Raw genomic sequence first — 23,326 nt, forward strand, 5'->3', positions numbered from 1 at the left:
TGCTGTCTCCAAGCAGATCTTTGTTAAACAGAGTTCTTAACAGGAATGTTGCCATTCATTATGCCAATCTTTTCAGTTTTCTGAAGCAGAGACAATTCCTTCAAGTTTGCTCTACTGTCCTACTTAATTTATCAACTCACTTAATGATCATTTTCATTCTCATATATGTTCCTATCAATCCTTCTTCATTTACACCCATGTTATTCACAGTCATTCTTCTTGAAAGTGAAGTCTTCATTTAGACCGTGGACTTAGGTTATCCTTGCTTCATCTTGATTGCGTAGAACCTGCATTTCTTTCTTCTTCATCTTCCTTTTTGATGGCTTATTTTCCATCTACTATGTATTTTTTTCAAAAGTAAAATTCAACATGACTGCTGACAAAGTTCACTTTACTTGTCTGATGTCTGACATCAAAGATATACTTTCCTTGGCTAATGATTTGCCTTTTCATTTCTTACTGCCACTTACTCACAATAGCCTTTTTGGTCATTATTCACCAGTAAGTGCAGTGTTCCTTTTGTGTGGTTTGCAATGTAAGTTCCAGAGGTTTTAGAAGCTTTTCCTTTAAAGAACACCAAGTGGTTTCCTCATTTAAGTGCATAGACTTGTTATTTACACAAGTACTGAATATTTGCCTTTTTGAAATTAAAAGCTTTGAAAATACAATTTTACTTGTTCTTCTTTTAATTTTAATGGGAGCACCTTCCAATAATCAATGCAAAAGTAATTTCAAGAACAAGCACACTTGTCCACTGAAATCCAAACTACAGTTGCATAGCACGCCATCTCCTGTTGGATTCATGGTTCACTGATAAAGAGATCTGGCATTTATTACACACAGGATTAAGTAGATTCTACACATTCTTGCAAGTATTTTGCTGTCTGTTTCAAATATAGGAAGTTCAAATTTTCTATAATACTCTGTTGGTGTTTATTTTCCTAGTAATATCACAAAGTCTCCATCTATATTCAAATCTGTTTCTGTGTTTCAATAACATAAACCTTTAGAGTCTTTCTGTCTCTCCCTCACAGATAACCCTGGATTGGTCCATTTCATTTTGTTGCACATTTTTGTAGATCAACATGTACAGTGGCTCTAGATTGAAGATACTTTAAAAAGTATGTTCTTAAAGAAAAGGTAAGTCCAATTTGATGCTTAATTCATTGTTACCTGTACATTAGCTGTACTCTTTTGGAGGGGGGCGGAAATGTTAAAATACATTCTATCAAATTCTTGGGTTTGGAAATAAAATGATTTCTGAATGCATGCTTTGTGCTGCAATATTGACAAAGATACATTGATGTGAAAGGCAGATAGATGAGGCAGAACACATGTTATATATCTGCTTCCTCTGCAGAAGCATGGGAAAAAAATGCCTCAGGAAGAAGTAGGTATTGTTTTATTTTGCTAAACAGACAATATGAACATAGGTTAACTCTGATTACTCAGCAGAAGAACACCAGCAAGCATATCCAGGATAGTCTTTCTTTGAGGTACAGTAAAAATAATATATATACTTTTCATTTTGTAGTAGAAATGCATAACCATGTGCACTGGTCTTCACTGGGATAGAGTTAATGTTTTTCACAGTAGCTCGTATGGCACTGTGTTTTGGATTTGTGCTGGAAACAGTGTTGGTAATACAGGGACGTTGGCTGGGCATTGTTTGGTTGGTGGTGATCAACTGTTTTCATTTGCATCACTTGTCTTTCTTGGGTTTCATTGCTGTTATTTTCCTTTTCATTACAATAATGATGTCAATCATTAAACTGTTCTTATCTCAACCCATGAGTTTTCTCACTTTTACCCTTTCAATTCTCCTCCCCATCCTGCTGGGGGACGATGAGTGAATGGCTGCGTGGTGCTTAGTTGCCGGCTGGGTTTAAAGCACGACACCACAGCTGGTTGTACACCTGAGGTCATACCAGGAATTCTCAGTTCAGTTATGAATTTACACCCGACTGAAAGATGGCCACATCTGGTGGGAAACTTGTTTCAGTTAATAAAAAAAGCTTTGAACCATAGGAATAAGCTTTCATTTTCACATAATCCTCGTGAAGTGTGGGAAGTTGGGAGGGTTTCTGTCTGTGAAAACCTAACAGGTAGTAATCCATTTCAATCATTTGCCTGCCCTGATGAAATTAATATATGCATTATATATATTAATCAAGGATTTAGTGTACCACACTGATTAGGGTAATTTTTACTTTTTGGGTTTTTTTTAATTCATGAGTGCCCAGAGGCTTTTTTCTCTATTTCAGATGGATGAGACAGCAGAATTAGAGTCCACATAATATATTCTTAGTTTGTTACCAAGGTAATCCATACTGAGCTACACTATTCAACAAAGGGAGAAATATAATGGAACAAAACTATGTATGCTTTATTCTTCAAGAGAAAAACCAAAGTTTAAAGCACATTTGCAATGAGGTTGATGCTTTTGTGTAATAGTAGTTTGTAGACAGAATGGAATCAGAGCAAACGCCATGATGGAATAATACAACTTTCAGACTATATTTTCCCTTGGGCTGACATATAAAGCACGTTTGGTGTTGGAACCCAAACTATGTCAGTAGTTGATAAACTTCTGCCTATTCTGTCTTTCAAAAGGAGCAGAGGAAACATGCAAATAAAGCAAAGCACACTCTGATTTTGTGGGCAATTAAGATACTATTTCACTTTAACAAGTTTAATTTCTGTGCTTAAAAAGTATATTGTATTACAATCACGTGTATCAAAGAAAACAGTAGCAAATTTTTCTGATAAGTTCTTGTTACTTCATTCATCACTCAGCATTAGAAATAAAACCAGAAATCAATTTTTTATGTAACCCAATTTATTGGTTCTCTGAGGACACAAACCCTGTTATTTCAATTGCAGGCAACTAATCCCGTTTCATTGTCCCGATAACAAGAGATTAAAATATCACAGTCAATGGCTTTTAGGTAGAAAGACTCAAACTCTTATCTCAGTTATTTGTGTTGAAATTTTCTCAACACCAAGATAAACTGCATATGGATATGAGAGGAACTTTTACATGTAAGACATAGTACAGTAGAAAAAAATGCTGCTTATGAGCTTTCTGTAGAAACGTTTTTCTGTGTCGAGAAGATGTGCAGATTCAGAAGTTTAAAGACCATCTAAGAGACTCTCAAAATCAATACTGTTGCAAGTGCTGCACTTGTAATATCAAAAGCTGATCTGCTGATAAGATTAAGCCAATGCCAAAACATTTGTAAACAGGATTCAATCAAAACTTTAGTTTCTGCTGACAATAACTTGGTTTTTAAAATGGAACTGCTTTATACTAAGCAAAATGCTCTTCTAAGAAACTGAAACAATAATTCTCAATGGGAATTTAGCAATTCTTTGAATATTTCTAAATTAATACAAATGATCAAACTCTGCCTTCAGTTTAATTCCTGAATTGTCACTGAATTGTGCTGGTAATAACAGCAGAATTTGTCCAGTGTTGCCAATTCATCACTTCCCTGTTGGATCACCATTTTTCTAGTAAAGGTGAAGAGTGAAATAGTGAAGGAGAACTGGAAAATGCCTGTTCTAGCTATTTGTAATCCTGCTTTTTTCAAACGTCAAAATATCCCTTATAAATGTTGCTGTAAATGTGCTTGTAGCAACATCTCCAGAAGAATGCTCTCCACCACCTACTGATCACTTAGAGGAATACAGAGAATCCAGAAGCTTCATTTGCAGGAGGCTTTGAGCAACACCTGTGACTATCCAGTCTCCTGTATGTACAATACTGAACAATCACCCTGATGGGGAATATAACATAGCAGATCTTCACTCACATACTCTGCATGTGGGTTCAGACTAGATGGTACTCGATGAAGGACATGGGAAGATCATAGAATAGTTTGGGTTGGAAGGGACCTTCAAAGCTCATCTAGTCTAACAGTCTTGCAAAGCAGAGACATCTTCAACTAGATCAGGTTGCTCAGAGCCCCATCCAGCCTGGCCTTGAACATTTCCAGGGATGGGGCATCCACCACGTCTATGGGCAACCTGTGCCAGTGTTTCACCACCCTCAGTGTAAAAAATTTCTTCCTCACATCTAGCCTGAATTTCCCCTCCTTTAGTTTAAAACCATTAACCCTTCTCCTATTGCAACAGGCCAACTGAAAGGTCTGTCCTCATCTTTCTTAGAGGCCCCTTTTAAGTACTGAAAGGCCACAATAAGGTCTCCTCAGAACTTTATCCTCTCCAGGCTGAACAACCCCAACTCTCTCAGCCCGGCCTCATAGCAGAGGTGTTCCAGCCCTCTGATCACCTTGGTGGTCTCCTCTGGCCCCCCTCCAACAGGTCCATGTCTTTCCTGTACTGAGGGTTCCAGAGCTGGACACAGGACTCCAGGTGGGGTCTCACGAGACTGGAGCAGAGGGGCAGAATCACCTCCCTCAGCCTCTTGGCCACACTCCTTTTGATGCAGCCGAAGATATAATTGGCCTTCTGGGCTGCAAATACACATTGCCAACTCATGTCAAATCTGTAGTCCACCAATGATGATGACTGAGGTATTTGTATCTGCCAGGGATTCCTTACTTGAGTCATATGTATGAGCTGATGTGTCTCACCAGAAAGTAACAGAGCTGAACAGACTCCACTTAGAGTCTCTAATTACACAGAGTCATGATAAACACTCAGGTGACTTAACCTGGCTTTTTCGGTATTGGGGAAGACAAATAATACATGAGTCATGTACAAAGACCATATGCAACAAAGTCCCTAATGGATGAAATCATTAAAACGCAGTCTAAGGTGTCAAAAGTAAAAAAAAAAAAAAAAGAGGCAGAGCATCAAAACTAAAAATTCATCATCCTAGGAGGTAACATAGAGCAGCAGAAGAAAGGTACTTCCCCCTCAGCAGTCATAAAGCTGATACACGAAGTACAAGGCAATATGAAAGCAGCAGCACTCTATGGGTGGATGGCTGAAGTAACAGCAGCAGTGAGAGAAGAAAAGATCGATGGGCAGCAGCAGGACATAGCAAAGACAGCAAATGCTGAAATAACAGTAAGGGATCTTTTCTCACATACAGAAGCTGAGTATGCCTGATAGTATCCCCAGAATACTAATCTAACCTGGGGTAACAAATTCTGAACAAGAAAGGGAAGTAAAAATCTGGCATGTTAAGGAGGAACCTATTCTTTGGGTGTTTGCACTGGAGGTGGGATATCTGAGGAAGATCACTATTAGAGATGCTGCAGGGGTGGGTGTTTACCTCCTGTTCGGGTACTCTTGACCCACTGTTATTTCTGCTTTCCTGAACTACTGCTTCATTTCTCTGCCCTTACTACATTTCTTTTGAAATTAATTTTAAATATTGAAACTGAGCCTATTTTTCTTCCAAGACCACATGGCAGAGAAGTGACACTATCACAAATGCTGAGGCATTTGTGGTCAAAATTCACTTATATTTCACGTTCCCTTATTAAGGTTAGTATTTGCATACAGTATTTTTTCTGCTTTCAAAATCAGATTCAGTTTTACCACTCAGAATTTCAAGCTGAGAAACACAGATCTGGTTCCAGAGGAAAAGCAGTAGACAGCAAAAACTAACTACATTTTGGGATGCAGGGACTTTCTCACTCGGGTTCAGCAGAGCGAGACTTGAGACTTCACTTGAACGAGGCTTTCACTACTCTGCCCTTCACAGGCTGAGGTGGGCGCCAGTTATCAACCAGTGGGTTCACAGGTTCGTTCTCACCGTTCTTGGAAAGGCTACGGAGCTTTGCCATCTGCAAGGAAGAAAAATTCAAGCATCCATGTGAATTCACCTGGAAGCAGTGTGGACCTCGATGCCCAGAGCAAACTCTCAGACAGCAAAGGAATTTTCTGATATAATGACAATCATACTGGTAGAGACTATTGGTACTGATCACTGCAGCCCAACAGCTGGCACTGCTTCTGTGGATCTTTACACTCTTCGTGCAAAGAACAGTGCATCGCCTGACCCTTGCCTGGGCTTCTTTTGGATTTTTCCCCGATCCACACTCACTATGCAAAAAAAGAGTAGGGGCCTCCTGTGCCCCTGCTGGAGCGGGGCTGCAGTCAAATCCCTTGTGAAAATACGGCTATCTGTAAAGGTATTCTGATAGAAAAAGCTGCTCTGCAGAAGTTTGTACTTTGTTCTGTAAGGCAGAGAAATGTTTGCCAACTGGATGATTCAGTTCAGTCATTAATTCAGCACTTAGTTGTTGTTCTCCAAATTAATTTAAATCCAGTATTGCTTTGTTAATTGTTAGTCTTTCATCAGAATGCAAAATACATCTGTTCTGAAAACAGCCAAATCAGTACAAGAGCTATACCCTGACTTTTACTGTTGAGGCAGAAAATAGTATAAATAACCAAAAGTTTTAACACAAGAACATCACCGTACCCAGACTGGCGCTCTATTCTTTTCCCTGTGTAAAGGCACATTTGTTATATGTTATATGAATACAAATAGTACATTAATTTGTATTAACATTCAGGTTTGCAGGTTCTAGCTAGTTTGATCCTTCTCAGTGGCAACTTTTAGGAAGTCAGGATCTGGACCAGCAATTTCTTAAACTGGGAAACCAGCTGAGTGTTAGCCTCACTTGCCCCTTAATGCTGAAGCACAGAGAATGAGCTGAGGCTGCTCTGATGGCTGAATTTTGTGGCTCAGGGCCCTTCTGCCTACACAGGTTTTCAGAATCCCAAGAACTCTCTTGCTGAAGCTGTTCCAGGAGGTGTCTAGGAAGACAGCCTGGTTCTCAGGTTCAGTTTTACAGCCGACTTCAACTGTCCATGCTGGAGGCAATTTCTCACAGTCCTCAGCTAAAGTTTCCTTACCAAAAAATGCAAGGAAACACAGGGCTTGCAAATCATCACACTGAGATAGACACTGCTGAGAACTGTTAAAGCAGTAGCAGGACTGGCTGGAGTTACCTGGTCTGAGCTGACTTCAATAGGCTCCCTCAGAAGAATCCAGGTGATGCACTCCTCACAGGGGGGTGTTGTGAAGGAACCATGGTATGTCCAGTAGTCCCGAGATTTGGGGAAAAGAATTGAAGGGTCAAAGTGCTGAAAAGGAGCTTCTTTCCCCTTAGAGAAACAAAAAATAATTCTCTGCACTAACTCTGAGGATAAGCATCTTATAAGACATCAGAATCTATATTATAAAGGAAGTAATTAAATATGAAGATTAATCCAAGAGATCAATCTCCTTCCTGTCAAGCATTCACCCTGCAATTAATAATGACATTTTTATTCTACTAATAAATCGACATTTTTATTCCATTTATAAATTAAAAGAAACCACAAACTGAATTATATGGGACCAAAGCGAATTCATTGTTACATTTTTCTTTTCTGGATTTATAAAAAATTTGGTTTGAGTAATTTGGGATAAAAGTCATAGACTGCAACGCTGCAGGTACTGGTACCATTTTGGTCCAGTAGAAGAGTGGCCAGGCGTTTACCTCAGATTCATTACAGTCTTCTCCTCTATCTGAAGGAATTTTAATCTGCATCTCTCCTGAAACTGTGCTCCTATTCCTTTGTCATGGTCACAGTCTCAATCTTTTTGTTGGCAGTATTACACTTAATGTGAAAAAATAAAGTATTTCCTGGAAAAGTAGTGGATCCTTAGTATCTTCAACTAAAGGTGATTGTTACCAGACAAGGGAGTACAGCAGGCATTAGACAACATTTCCTGAAAAGATTTTCTTTTCTAGCAAATAGGATACTCAGGAGAGTATCTCCACATGAGTTTGATGAGATTTTCTTGTCCTCTCAGGGCAACAAGAACTAAATAAGAAAGTTCAGTTCTCTAGTAGTATTTAACACGCAGTTCTGGAAAGCAAAATCTATTATTCCTAATTCTTTCTATCTTGGAGAATCTTCTCTAGATTGGAACAGAGTATTACCCTACAAAGTGCAGTGGGAGGAGCTGAAATCTTTTCCACACATCCTTGCACAAAATATAGGTAGAAAGAATAATGTCAAGACTCCAAACATATTTTCCTGACAAAATTATTCTGTAAGTTTGAGTTTGCAAATAACTTCACAAACAAAACTGTGCTTTTTCAGTAAATACAATACAGTGTCCGAGAAAGTCCTCTGCCTGTGATGTATCACAGCAATTGAGACTGCATGTGTGACAAGTATACTGGTGATACCTCCCATTAATCCTTCCTGAAAAACAAGTAATCTTGGTAAACTGTATGTGATGATAGGAAAGAAAAGGAGAGATAAAATACAGGATATGGTTGTTTGCATATGCACCTCTCTTTCTCTGCTTTTCTTCAACTGCTGCTTTTCCCAGAGCCACTACAGAGAATATCTTTATGTAGGAAATCAGATTTCTATTTTTTTTGCTGTTAAAAGTCATAAAATCCCCAGCTAGGCCATCTCAGATACAGAATGTAACCGAGTAGGTATCACCGCCATCCTGACATCGTTACATGTCATTGTTTCATAGGGTGATTGATCAACTTTTTATTAACTGTGGCAAAGCTCTTCTGCGTGTAAATGGCCAAAAAATTGCCTTCAGTTCCCTCAGTGGAAGGAACTGAATTGTATCTGAAGACAAAGAAAAGGTTTAAAAAATAAAAGTAGTATGACTGAGTGAGGAGAGAAGAGACTTCAGGCTCAGACCCACACATCAATGGCAGGACATACACACATAAGTTAATCGCTGAATTTGGAAGAAAATTCTCAGAAAATTTGTCAAATTCACTTCTGGTGACCTAGTGATATGTTAAATGTCAAATAAAAAAAGTCACTTTTCTTCCAGCATCATTAGAATCATAAAGCTTTTAATGTAGTAGAATTGCTAAACTATACCTAGGGATTAGGTTTATGTCAAATAACAATAGATGCAGCATCACAATTTTCTGCAAAGAACCCTCTTCTGTAGTTTTATCTATGCAATAGGTATGGACTTCGGTCCTTAGACCATTGACCAAACTGAAAACCAGTTTAGAATAGTTTTGCAATGCTATTTGTTCTAGTTCTAGTATCATAGGAAGACAGAACCCAGGACTGGTGCAGAAACTGTCCCATGTAATCCCTTTTATAAATGAATTCAGTTCCATCTTGAAACTAATGAGGTTTTTAGTCTCCCTTACACTGACTGGGAGCTTACTCCATCATTCCTATTAGTTCCTTCTCATTTCAGGCTAACTAAATTTCTGACTCAATTATATGGATTTGGTTTGGCCACTCTTGTCCTCTAAACCAAAAAGTTTTTCATTTCTTTTTGGTATTTGCACACAAGCATATATTTGCAGAGCAGTATCGATAGGACTCAATTGTGCATGCCAGGATTGACACAAAATCCTCTACAACAAGAATACTTGCAGAAATGAGGGATTATATGTTTATTTTAGTAAAATAAAGTGTCCTGCTCCACAGTCCAATATATCACCTCTGGTTCTACTCTTAGGTATCAGAATGATGCCAAAAAGAGTTAATCTGAACTTCTGATTTCTGCTTTTGCTGCTTTTCAACTACATTGTATCATAAAAGCTGTTTAGATACCTTAGTCTTAATGTTATCAATTTCTTCAAGAATTCTCTTCATCTCTGGTTTGGGAGTTTTTCCGACCTGTAATGCAAAGTACAAGTCCTGTATTTTTTCATCATATTCCACGTCATTTGAAAGAAATTCAGTACATCCCACCTGTCAAGTTGGACAGCGGTTCTCTCAGATCATCTGGTACAGACTGACACAAAATTACATGTGTTAAAAGAACATTTGGAATAGCAGAGTCAAGTAACTGACTTTGCAAATTAAAAATGCATAGAAAGGCTCTATAAGGCATTCACACTGTCTGAGGAACAAACTGTACACTCAGACAGTGTCATCTACATCCTTCAGGGCCCGGCCCTTGGCTCCCTGTTTAAAAGCAAACCCACAGACACTGTGAGACTTATGAGCACTCAGCAAAGTGTTGATATCCTGAAGAGCTGGAGCTCCTGCACACACTTCAAACTTTCTGCAGCACATACACAGTCAGGTCAGACTTGATGAAAGACATTACGAGATTCATGTCATGACCTCCTCAAGCTGTGGGGTCACTTCACACTTGAGTTTCCGATGTTCTCCACCTCCAAAAGTTTTGACATGTCTCTGCATCCCAGAACAGTAAAGACAGTATGCATACGACATGCTATTATTGCCATGTCTTATTCCACAATAGATTACATTCATTTCTTCTGGTGTTAATTTCATCTCTGGTTTAGTAATATTCAAAAACTCAGTTATGAAATCATGACAAACCCAGAGCAAAACAACAGCTCCTATGCTAAGCAAGAAGGAAACAGCAAAAGGCCAGAGAAAATATAGTGATACTACCTACACTTCTAGACCTTTTAGCTGACCTTAGCATGGTTAATAGGAAGATGTTATGCTTTGTAAATTGCGTTTTACAAGATAAAGCCTTAGCCTAAAATAGACCAAAAGAAATTACAAAGGAAGGATAACTGAAGGACAGAGTCATAGGGGAGAATCTGGACAGGCGCTGACCTTCAGTTTAAACTAACCACAAGAAAAAGGTCAGGCTGGCTCACAGTGTAACGGAATTAGAATGACATTGTATCTAGCCTGTCCAGGGACGCTGTGGCAAAATTAATTACATCCACTTGCTATTGCTTGTACAAATGCAGCTTACTAGTGATAACACAATAAAAGGAGAGCTATTCTCTGATGTTTTGTTTGACCTGAAATGCCAACCTGCAAGTGAAATGACAGCCACACAGCTGAAGCTTGCGTAATTTATGACTATTATGTTGTCTGCCTGTTAGTGTTTCTCAGTCCCCTAGACCACAGGCAGATTTAATGCTAGGATTGCTTTTTTTTCTATTAAGTTTATAAAAAAATCAGTGGGAAAATATCAGTACAGTATTATTTTGTTATGAAGCTGCTGTATTTTAAAGTTAAAATGTTCAGTGAAATTCTTTCACCATCAATTCTTTCTTTTCAAGGCAGGTTTGTTGGAACTTCTTTTGACTCCCAGCTTATGTGGGGATCAGCAAGAGACCAAGGAAAGGAATCAGCCAACACAACCTCCTGGCAGGCGGACACAACACCTGCAAGCTGACGAAGGGCAGGAGGAAACACTCTCCCTACACAGACTGTCCTCCCCACTCAGCACACAACACAGCAGAGCTGGGTAGCCACCAGGGACAAGGTCAGCAAGTGTCCCAGGTGTGAAGTTGTGTCCCTTGTTCAATACCACCCGTGACACATGCCACTGGTGTCACGAATGGTGCTATAAGTAGGCTCTGAACAGGTTAGCGCATGGAATCTGGAGGGCACCGGGCCATATGCGACTTCGATCTGTACATTGCTTCAAATGTTTTCCTGTAAAATTACACAGTGGAGGGAAAAACAGTGGGAGCTTTTGCGCTAGAAAAAGAGAAAGACAGGAAGCACAGAAAATAATAAAAACTGAATACCTGCCACTTACTTTCAGAAAAATGCCCACAACGGCCACACCATCAGGTTGTTTCAAAGCTCCAGCAAAATTACCATGTTTTGGATTCCAGTGCACCATATGTAACTAAAAATCAATGAAACCTCAGTTATAAAGGCAACAAATTGCCAACAGCACAGTCTTACAAGCTTTTAAGTTACGAATAGTTTCCACTACACAATAAGTAAAGGAATGGACATGAAAAAAAAAACTTTATATAAGTATTTCCTATTGTGATTCCCATGCTTCCATGCACTCACACTTTCTATAAAGCACCATTTTGCATTTAAATGAAGCCTAAAAGAACTACAATTGAGTTTTCCACACCATACATTTAAAAATTAATCAGACAATGCAACTATAAACAGTTTAACCCAAGCACAGGACGTGCACACCTACTGACATGGACTTCAGCTCAAGTAGATTTTTAGATCTTAGGGTTATGCAGATATCAGCTCAAGGATTTAGACTGGGTTGTATGCAGTGCATACATTATTTTTATATATCTCTTACTACTCTTGGCATATTGTACTGGAAAGGAGTGGAAACAGTAACTTGGCATCTCTTTCTCATTTCTACTTTCACCAATGCTGTATTTTCAGGATATATTTCAAGTTTTCACATCTTCCAGAAAATCTGTGGCTCCTACACACAGCTACAAATGCTGTAACCAGCAGTGTGGAATCTCAAAATAAGAAGCATCTGTAACACAGCACCATAAAAAAAAAAAAAGAGGCTGGTACATATTTTGAATGCAAATTTTTAACATTCTTTTTAATTTTAATCACATTAATGTTAATTTAAAATAACAAAAAAAAATAATTTGCTCTGAATATAAATTAATGTATTGCTGCCTGTTTCTTTTCTCTTGAGCTTAAGGATATCATTGCTAAGGATACAGATGGCAGCCATATATCTTTGGTTACATTCTAGCAAAATTTCATACATTCCAGATTTTCTTGTCCTGACAAGAACTGAGTACTGCAAACAAAATCAGAGTAAAAAGTCTGTGCTTGAACTAACCAACAAATAACTTGAGGAAGCAGAATTTGTCTGTTAATCGGCCACAGACAGCAGCGCACTAACACAGTCTGGCTGTGGCTGAGGAATAGGAAAAAAGAAAAAAACAAAACCGTCACCCACAGTCATCTCTGCAATGTTTGTGCACACTGATTCTGTGAAATACCTGCCTGAATTTTCTCCCTGATAGGTGGGCAAAGCCCTGTAAGCAAGAAAAGCCTATTGCAGGCTTTGTGTGGGCAGTTTTCCAGTTCCCAAAAATAAACGCAGATTTTAAAGCACAGATGTTCAGAAACTGGAAGATACTTTTTACCCCTCTGAGTCAGTTTTAAGGTGGATGTAATTTTGAATGTCATTTTATCAAATGTGCTTTTAGCAGGTTTTTCTATTCATTAGTAATGCTTTCTGAAACTAACTTAGTAATTCAAGCTGCACCAGAAATGGCTAAAAGTCAAAAAGCATCAGAAGAAAACAGATCTTCCTATTTGGAAATAACAGATTGCTTTGTCTCAAATGTTTTTAAAACATTCCAAAATACCAGCAAAATTCTTGCTTTAAGTAGTGAATTAAACGTTAGTATGTACTTGCAAAGATACATTTGTTGGCAGATGCAACTTATCCCCCTGCACACTCATGAATATCCGCAAGTTTCATAGGCAGATTTTAGAGAAAAATCCGTAGCTAAATACTTGCAGAAGGGAGAATGGTTAATCTGTTCAAATGTGCAGTCAGATTCCAGTTAGTAACTGAATACGACTATTAACAGTAAGTCCTACCTCAGCTGCATACTTCACCCCATCTATGACGTGCTCAGAGCCGTGGTCATCAGAGGAACCCCAATGCAAGTGCAGCTGCCGCAGCCTGTAGGTGCCCGTGAGCGGCCCCCCTCTCAGCACTGCAGGTGACAACCTGTGTCAGCACCACCTCAAAAAACACTGACACACACCCTTACCGAACGAGGACCCACACTTCCAAAGCGTGGAGCACCTCTTGTAAACCCAGCTGATTGCAGCAGGGGTCACAGCACTCACCGGTTTACAAGACTGGGGCCAAATTCTGTTATCACTCAGGAAGAGCCCTGTTTGATGTGAAAACTGTGGAACCTGCTGGGAGTCAAGCATAGAATCCAACCCCTGCTGCCCAACAAGCCCCTTTTCTCCCAGCAAGTGGACACACTATAGTTCCCGATGTGGAGAGAGAAGGAAGGTATTCACAGCTAATCTTGACAAGAAATGGTCTGTTGTCAAATGGTTGGGGATAGGACCGTGACATTAACCAAAAGGTGCTTTGAAGCAATCTCTAGTCCATGCCTGACAAACCTTTTACAGTTCAGACAAATAAGCAATGGCAATAGCATAGTTTGCTGCTTCGTAAAAAAAACCAAAACCAAAACCAAAAACAAAACACCACTATTTCTTGAAAGTCAGGGAAGAGAAGAAAGTTTAGCTCAAATAAAATACAAAAGTGTTCTTTAGCAAGCAAAAGCTATAGTCCACATTTCACATTGTCACCAATGAAACAAATTCAGATGCTATTATTTCTTTTGTTCTTAGCCAAACAATCACAGTATCACACAGTATCACAGTATGTTTGGGACTGGAAGGGACGTCAAAAGATCATCTAGTCCAATCCCCCTGCTGGAGCAGGAATGCCTAGGTGAGGTCACACAGGAACATGTCCAGGCGGGTTTTGAATGTCTCCAGAGAAGGAGACTCCACAACCTCCCTGGGCAGCCTGTTCCAGTGCTCTGTCACCCTCACTGAGAAGAAGTTTTTTCTCAAATTTAAGTGGAACCTTTTGTGTTCCAGCTTGATCCCATTACCCCTTGTCCTATCATTATTTGCCACCGAGAAGAGCCTGGCTCCATCCTCGTGACACTCACCCTTTATATATTTATAAACATTAATAAGGTCACCCCTCAGTCTCCTCTTCTCCAAACTAAAGAGACCCAGCTCCCTCAGCCTTTCTTCATAAGGGAGATGCTCCACTCCCTTAATCATCTTTGTTGCCCTACGCTGGACCCTCTCCAGCAGAACAATGCTGACCATGTGTTGGCCTGACAGTCTGCATCAACTCTGACTTTCCAAACATCACACCTGCTCTTTCAGTTTGGGGATTCTTTCGAGCAGGGACCGCTTAGAGGATAAGATCTCAAATATATTTTTCATTCATTACCTAAGGCAGGAATGAGACGTGTTTCCTTATACAGAAAGCTGATAATGTAATTCACAACTGCAGTGCCGGAATGCCTTGTTTAAATAGCATTCAAGTTTGAACTTCTACCAATAACTTTGAAGTTCAAAGTCAACATTTAAATAATATTTAAATCCTCTTGTGTCCAATGGTCTCAAATTAATTCTTGAAATCAGATGTGCTGGAATACCTACACAGAGTGAGATGTTTAACTTTGCTACTAGTTAGTAGGTGTCTCAGACATCGGGGGCAGAAACAAAGCACTCTGAGTTTTAGACATGCAATTCCTCTTGGTTTTTTTAAGTTTGTTGATAAATAAATAAATTATAACTATTTCAATACAGTATTGACTAAGTCTTCCATAGAAGCCTTCAATGGAAAATATGTCACATTATTAATTGTTGTTGTTGTTTCACTGTTGAATGTAGGAAAAATAAAGTGTAGACTCTAAGGCCCAAATCCTTACAAGTGTCAATGGGTGGCAGGAACTTTCAGGAGCTGTATTTATGTGATCTACATTTACAAGCTAAATCAATATCAGAGTTGGAAACTCATTTAGCAGTCATTTCTTACAGGTGGCCCTTTCCAGAGCTCAAATACTGTGAAGCACTCGGAAACAGCACTTCATAACTATATACAGATCTCTCCAGCATAAAAAGAAATCATTTTAACATTCAAAATTTTCCATGTGATTAGATTAAAAAAAAAAAAAAAAAAGCTACCTTAAAGCTAGATTTCTTTTTTCAAATTAGAATCCAATTTGTGACTATTACTTATCCTCAGCTGCTGCCACTGCAGAAGCCAACAAATGAGGTAAAGTTTGTGAAATGCTCTCTCAGGTGTTTTTTAAAACTGTCAGATATTGTATTTGATTCCAATCACACACATTCCCGTGAAAGGCTGGAGTCCAGCAGCCTGCAGAAAGTCAGTAACAGCATCAGGGAGGGAACATGCACACTGGGTGTGCGGAGGAGCAACAGAGATGATGGGGAGGGAAGACGTGGGTGGGAACGGAAGGAAGATAATTTAGAGGAAGGGCTGCACCAAGGGCTGAGCTCTGCTTGGCCAAATCAGTGTCTCTCTCCAACACAGCTCCCTAGGCAGAGATGTTCTTGAGCAGCCTGCCTCAATATTTCAGCCTTAAGGAAGCTGCAAAGAAGACAGAGCAGAACTGCCATGTAAAAAAGCTTACAAGCAATCTACTTCCCATGCTTTCAGTCATGGCACTGATTTTATGCAGTGTTTGTGGAAGGGCATCCTGCATTATAACAGAAGTGCTATTTATGATTTGTCTGAGGTCACTGTGTAGAAACTCTGGTAATAAATACTATAGCACCATACAAATACATAACAAAGAGATGGACCCTGTCCTGAATAGCTTAGATTCCATCTGTGAGATGTGGAACAGTAACAGGTAGCTGTAATGGTAAATAAAGGAGTCCAAGGAAACAATGAGCTCATCATGATAAATAAGAGAGTGATCTTTCAATGTACTGCAGATATATTTCATTAATTATATAGCTAAGAACAAAATCCCAATAAAAATGCCATCAAAGCAGATGCAGAAAAATACAATGGAAAGTAACTCTGTTTTCCATTAATTAGATTGCTTTCCTTCTTGGTAAAGGACTGATCAATACTGCATGCTCTTGAGATGTCTTCACATTATACTGTATTGTGAATTTATTATTCATTTTGACTGTTCCTGCCTGCATCCAGAGCTACATACTGACGGAGCTCTGGAATGAAGTTTTGAACAATTTAACCTAGACATGCAAGACTGCTCTCTAATTAAATAACAAAGCCATTTCATAGCTTTGCAGAATCTATGGAATGCTATTTTCATAAATGTTACTTTCATTGTTTTTCCAGGCTATGGAAGTTCTTAAGACTTCCCATACAAAAAGAAGAAATTAGGATCACTGCCATGGGAAAGACATAAGTTTTGTGTTTGCGAAGTGGCTCAGAGCAGACACTAAACCCCTCTTGGTGACACTTCCTCCCCTTACACAAAACCTGGTGATGTGGTGTCTGCATTGAAAGAGGGGACTTGGGGAAGAGAAGTCTGTATTTTAGGGATGCTCTGTCCCTGTTCCACCTATGGTAGATCTACATATGACTGAATCCACCTGACTGAATGAGCCTTTTTCACATACCCAAATGACTTTTCCCTGACAGACTCCCTAGGCCAGGCACCACCATGTTTTGCTTCCCAGTGTTTTGCACACCCCAGTTCCCAACAACCCCCAAAAGCTGAACCAGAACCCGACCTGATCGATCAAAAGTGTCGTCGAACACAACCCGGCAGGTGCGCCCGTTGTTCAGGATGGTTTTCGCTGCCCCGGGATCATAACTGGCGTGCCAAGGGGCGAGAGATGAGTCGTGCTGCACGTCTTTGCTGTTGATCTCGATGGGCGACTGCTTGTCTCCCTTGGCCAGGGGGTAGTTTTCATGCCACCGCTCGGGTCCTGGGGGGAAAAGCAAGGACATGTCACCTCGGCTCAGTCTCGGCTGCCCCACGCCCCCACTCACCGTTGTCGCTGTCGTAGCCCCACACAGACTGGGCCATGGTGGAAGTGCCGCCCGCTGCCCGTCCCTTGCCCTCCCTCCTTCCCGCCCGCCCCAGGGGGCTTTTTATAGACCGCTGCGGCTCCGCGTCCTCCCCTGAGGGGTGGGCAGGGGGAGGGCGGTGGCGGGAGGCTGCGAGGCGGGCAGGGTGGGGGGCGCAGGGGCGGGTACGGCAGTTTTGTCGACCACCCGTAGGAGGGATAGGGGTGCCGGGGGACCCACCGGCAACTCTCACCGCCCTCCGGCGGGGTTCGCCTCGCCTCAGCCCGCCCTGCCGCGGGAGCGGGGGCTGCACCGCCCTGAGGAGAGCGAGGGAGCGCTGGTGCTGAACCGGCGGCAGGAATGGCGGGAGCGCCCGCCGCCCTCACGGGGCCGGGTGGAGGGGCCGCTGCGAGGAGGGGGAACCTGCTGCACAGGCCAGGGGGGAATGCAACACCCAGCCCGGCCCAGCCTGCGGGCTCTCCCCTATTTGCAGTGCTGAGGCTGTAAAGGCTGCCCAAATTATTTGCGGTGAGCTCCTGAGGTGGGCAGGCTGCAGAGCTTCCCAGCTCTCACAAATACTCCTGTTGAACAGCTCCAAAATACACTGTATCTGCCTGACAGGTTATCTCACAGCCTGCAAAACCATCCAGTTACACAAACCTGGCCCCTGCCAGCCCCAAATGAGGCCGTTCCTGCCTGTTTGGTCAAATTCAGGTTTGACGTTGTCCAGTTGATTCTCCTTTGTGCAGGGAGCTTTACACTAAGTGCGTTTCTCATATTAGGCAACTTAGCGGTCAGTATTTAGGTCAGGAAAACATCTGCTTTTTGGATGATGAATTAGTGATCGGTGTGGTTGTGGTAGTTGGCTTTGTCCCTACATCTGTGTTGAATACTCAAAGCTTTTCTTTCAAGTGCCTGCTTCACTGCTGTCTCCCTTGGCTTTGTCATTCCGTGTTATCACTGCTGCAAGTGTATCTATGTCGAGCTAAATACTACCTCAAAATACATACCTCAAGCTAAATAATATCCCAAGCTAAGTATTTGGGAGTCATCCAAGAAGCATAGTGAACCATCATGATTTCCAACATAGCAGTGAACTTGCTCAAATACTCCTTGTACCCACTGGAAAGTAACACAGAAATAAATCTGCAGCTTTCAGAGGTGGTAAACCCTTTGTATTGGTGAGGTACAGGGAAAAGGTTGAGAAGCTGCAATATACAGAGCCTAAGATTACTTTCATCATATTTCATGTTCCAAAAACACCCGGAAGATAAAAGTTCCCCTTCTAGCTTATTTATATAGCTAGGCTAATAAATAACTAAATATGGATTTCATTTAGGGTAACTACAATGATTTATTTAAATTTGTTTAGTGATTCTGCTTGCTCTAAAGTTAACCATAAGGAGACATTCCCCCTTTGAGAGAAAGGTGGGGCAAGATCTCTCACTTAGGAATCTGCATCTGAGAAGACTTAAGTTGAGATGTATATAGTATCTTTACACAGAGAAGATATGTCAGATTGAAACTCACTAAACCTTAGAAATGTATACGATATCATGAGACATTCCCCTGATCACCTTTAAAGACAAAGAAAATGTGCTCATTATCAAAATGTCCTTCAATAAATGCAGTTACTCATATCTTTCTTACGCAGAATTCAGTTAACAAAATACTAGGAGGTGATTTAGGTACAATGGTACGGAAAATGACATCTTTTCACTTTCAAAAGAGAACCTCAAACCAACAGAAAACAGTGTCTTTTACTCTGTCATCAATCAAATGGATAATGTCACATTTGTTGCAAGGACAGGCATGTAAAATTGACACCTGCTGCCATTTTAATTCAGTAGACTTAGACATTAATCCTTTTGAAACGGTTTCTACCTCATCTTCCTAGAGAGAAACATTTGTGAGCTCATGAAATTCTAATTGGAGTGGCTAATTTTCTGTCTGTATAAACAGACAGTTTTAAAGGGCTTGTTTATTGAAGGCTCAGAGAGACTTTTAATCAACTTCACCTATAAAAGTAATGTTTATTGGAGCCATTTATAGAGGTAAAGAACATGATTTGTATTGCACAGAAAAAGGTGTTCTTTCCCTGGTGTTTCAATTCATTGTTCTATGTGAGAACTTACACAACATTCTCTGTTAAGGAGCCCCAAGCCTACAGCAAGTCTCCATGTTTTAATTCTCCAGTGAGCTGAACTCCCTGGAGTTTTAGTTCTCCTGCTTCACCCAGAGGAGCAGCTCTTTGTCAGCATCTGAATGTAGCGCTGCTGGGCACTGACTTACGCAAAAGCGACAAATACTGGGATCAGTGGTGTAGGTACTTGGAGTCAGACCCAGGCACTGAGTCATATCGCAGCATCTCCCTGACTTCGTGGTGCTGGTGTTGTTATCCTGTTGCTTTCATCATCAAAGGCAGCGCAAAAAGAAAATGTAGTAGCTTTATCTGCCTGAAGAGGTAATCACAAGAAAATTATTTTTGCATCCCTTAGGACCTACCTTTGCATTTATCATTTACTTCTGATATTGGCTCAGAAATTCATTATCATCGAACCTGCATAACATTGATTTCTCTAGGAAGTAAATACTTCTGTTATGAAAAACCCATTATAACTAAGAAAAGGTCACTGTTTTAAACATTCAGGAAGAGTGGCGTTACCTAGTGCATTCACATCTGCATTGCAGTGATATGTTTCTATTTTCTAAATCTCTGACATGTTTAGAAAGCCAACAGCTATCTGAAATATCAAAGGTGAGAGCATAACAAGATCAACCTATATCATTCATGAAAAACTTCAGGATTTCTGCAGTACCTTCACTCGGGGTGCTGCACCATGCCACTAGTTAAAGCATCTTTGCAATATCTTCTGAAAATAAATCATATTATATCCATTGTTCAAGTGGAGAATTGAAGTACAACATTTTTAAGGACGGCATTCATAGAAGTTGTCCTATATCTCTTACACACTTTAAAAAATCCTGACTGAAATTGTTTACCTCGGGGTTGGCAAGAAGAGTGCAAAATGGCAGGGGATCCAGCACAGCCCTCCTTACTTTATGCTTTAATCAGGTCACACTCAGGAATATACCTGCATTCAGTGATACTCAGCTGGTAGCACTGACATAGCAAGTTGGCATCTCTTTCATCAGAAAGAGAAGGTTTGAGAAGCCAGGGAAGGAAAGGTAAGAGGAAAATCGGGGAGCTGAATTAAACTGACCCAAGTGAATGGCAGATTTCAGTCACATCATTAATGGCTAGATCTAAACAGTATTAGTAAAATCATTAGCTGTGTTTTTAGTTGTAGAAGGAAAGTTGTGCATTTGTTCTTAGTGTTCTGATTTTGTCGTTAAAGGCAGAAGTGATCTGAGCATCAACTGGAGATCGCTAGCTGAAGTGCAGGCTGAATCAATACTAAATCTAGCTTCTCTCAGATTGTCATTTTAGAATGGTCCGAGAATACAGCACATATAATGCAAGGACTTAATTGAAAAGCAAGTGACATAGCATGGAAAGTGATTTCATTAAGAACGCAGCTGATGTTTAACTTTGAAAGATGCCCCCAGAAGCAACCTGTCACTGCTGTATCTGTAAATATGCAACATAAAAAAAAGTAGCAGAATCTGGTCCCAGTGGATATAAACCAGAAGTCTTCATGCTAAATTGCTTCTCTGTTCATGCTAATGAAACCACGCATGCAAAGCAGAGAAGCACATACATCATATACTCCTGTAACTGAAGAGAAGTGCAGTGGGGTGAACTGAGACTGAAAATGAGAGATTTTAGCCAACACGGTAATTGCAGACATGCTCTTGTTTGAAGCTGGTATGCAATTGCAGGACCACAGCTGGACACCTGGTGACGAGTTTACTTCAAAAGCTTGACAGAATAAATAAAACATGTTGGTTCTGTTGGGTACCTAACCAATAAGGATATTGTACATTTATCACCTAGATGAGAGATCAAATCAAAGAGACTAGTGCTAATTAATGGGCTATATCTGTGGGACACTGTTAGACCTGTAATTCACATGCAGTGTTTGTGTCTGCCGAACAAACAAAAGGCATAATCATGCTGATCTCACCAAAATACCTCACCTGAAATCAAAGATACTTTATTTGAGTAAGGAAAGCAGGAATAAGCAGAGCCTGGAAAATGGCTGAAAACCGTGGCTTTACCCAGAGCACACCAAGCATGTACAGAAGAATAATGCATAGAAAACTGACTTACAGCAGCTTGGGAGTCTGCCAGCCACATCTGGCTTGGCCAATACCTTGACATAAACAGAACAACCAAAATGCTGCTCTGCCTCAGCATGCTGATTTCCAGCAGCCTCCACGGCCAGTGGGACAGCTAGGAATGGCTGACTGTAAGGGGACACACAGAAGTAAATATGCCAGCAGGACGTAATTCAAGAATTCCCCTGCTTGAAGCTGAGCTTTCCAGGTTCCACCGTCCTCAGGGCTATTTCCCAGGGGTGATTTCATGCAGAGGGCTTTACCAGAGCACAGGATGTGCCCACAATGAGCACACTGTTAAATAAGCAAAAGCATTTACTCAGTGCCTGTGGCCAATCTAAATATAAAATATATTCCACTATATTTAATAGCTTGTGGAAGAAAACAATACACAATATGGAAGGGGCAACTATGTTTTTTGACATATTTCACATTGCATGCCAGGCAGTGCAAGAAAGGCATGTCACTCAGTGCTTTTGATTGAGGGATGCCATGGTGGCATGACATAGCCAAAAAGCCAAATTGTCATATGCTTTCCACTTCACTGAGATGCCATGCTATGGAAAACATTGTAGGCATGAATGGAAACCCCCATTGACGGCCAGGTCTGTGTTGGAAGATCTGCCAAAGGAAAAACAGAAGCATATTGGGTCAATTGTGTTGGTTTTATACATGATGAGATCTTAGCTACATTTACTTTATTTGATGAAAAGTAGAAAGTAGCATATCTCAACAAACGTTAGGCAGAATTTTAATGCATCTTTCAATTTCAGAAGACATATAACTATTCAGCAATCTGCAGTTCAGACTCTAGGTTCTTGCTTGCAAAATCCCATCTTTCTCCTGTTGTGGCTGAGAACCTACATTACCATTTGCAGAACTTAATATTTAGTTCAGGAGATACAATACACATGGAAACAATAAGCCAGACTTCAGATTTAGTGAAAGGCACTAAAAGGTAAACTAGTTTTCCTTGTGTCAATCTATTATTAAAATGAGCATAGACTTTAAAGAATATTGATCGGGAAAAACAAACAAGCAAAACCCAAACAAAAAAAACCTCCTAAAGTTATTAAATATCACATACAGATGTCATACAACAAAAATATACTGCATGTTTAAGGTAAGCCTCTGAAGAATAAACTGATAAACTCTGCTGGAAGATGACTGTTCTCTTTTCCCCATAGGGATTTGCTTGTACGACATTCACACTGAAATCCAAATCTGACCGGGCTGTCTACTTTTATACACACTGGCACACTCTGACTTGAAATAATCCAGGTATGAGAATCTGACCTATACTGTTTGCTTTTATAAGCTCTGGACGTGTCTGTTTGGAAATTCCAGCAGTTTGGCAACTCTTTTGTATCAAGGTAGAGTTTTATGTCTGACCTTCATTTTGTGTGCTACTCTGGCAGTAACATCTACCTGGGAACAGTCCTAACCAGGCCACAGGAATGCCAAGATGAGGCTGGACGCATTCATAAGAGCTTTACATCTTGATGATATATGTCACATAGTTAATGATGCAGCAAATCAGAAATACTTCACACATATTTTCCAGTGAGACACGTCCTCCTAAAAGATAATTTTATAGGAGAATCATTGGATGCATTTCCAGCCCTTGAAACATGCCCTCTTCAGGCAGTGGAGTTTTCAGATCTTAATCTTCTTCCAGGAATCCCTTGAGATGCTTGTCTCCCAAAGCCCTGAGACAGTCACTCCTTGTGCATCCTTACCATTTGTGCACTTTGAAAGGTCAGAGAGTAGCATCCCATTTCTGTCAACACCTGTGCTTCTCTTCACTTTAATTGAGTTGAGATTTCACTCTGAGACCACAAAACATCTCTGAAA

General features: G+C 40.4%; 1 protein-coding gene across 1 annotated transcript; it reads right to left on the minus strand.

The window, feature by feature from the left end:
- Positions 1-5,642: 5,642 nt before the first annotated feature.
- On the minus strand, positions 5,643-17,249 carry LOC309436795 (carbonic anhydrase 3-like; the record flags this gene model as incomplete). The annotated part of the gene is made up of 7 exons (XM_082046278.1): positions 5,643-5,762; positions 6,937-7,092; positions 9,532-9,597; positions 11,462-11,554; positions 13,264-13,382; positions 16,951-17,148; positions 17,213-17,249. The coding sequence occupies 7 exons, from the start codon at positions 17,247-17,249 to the stop codon at positions 5,643-5,645; spliced, it is 789 nt and encodes a 262-aa protein (XP_081902404.1).
- Between the last annotated feature and the right edge of the window lie 6,077 nt (positions 17,250-23,326).

Source organism: Streptopelia decaocto (genome assembly GCF_964273445.1).
Source record: "Streptopelia decaocto genome assembly, chromosome: 2".
Classification (NCBI taxonomy): domain Eukaryota; kingdom Metazoa; phylum Chordata; class Aves; order Columbiformes; family Columbidae; genus Streptopelia; species Streptopelia decaocto.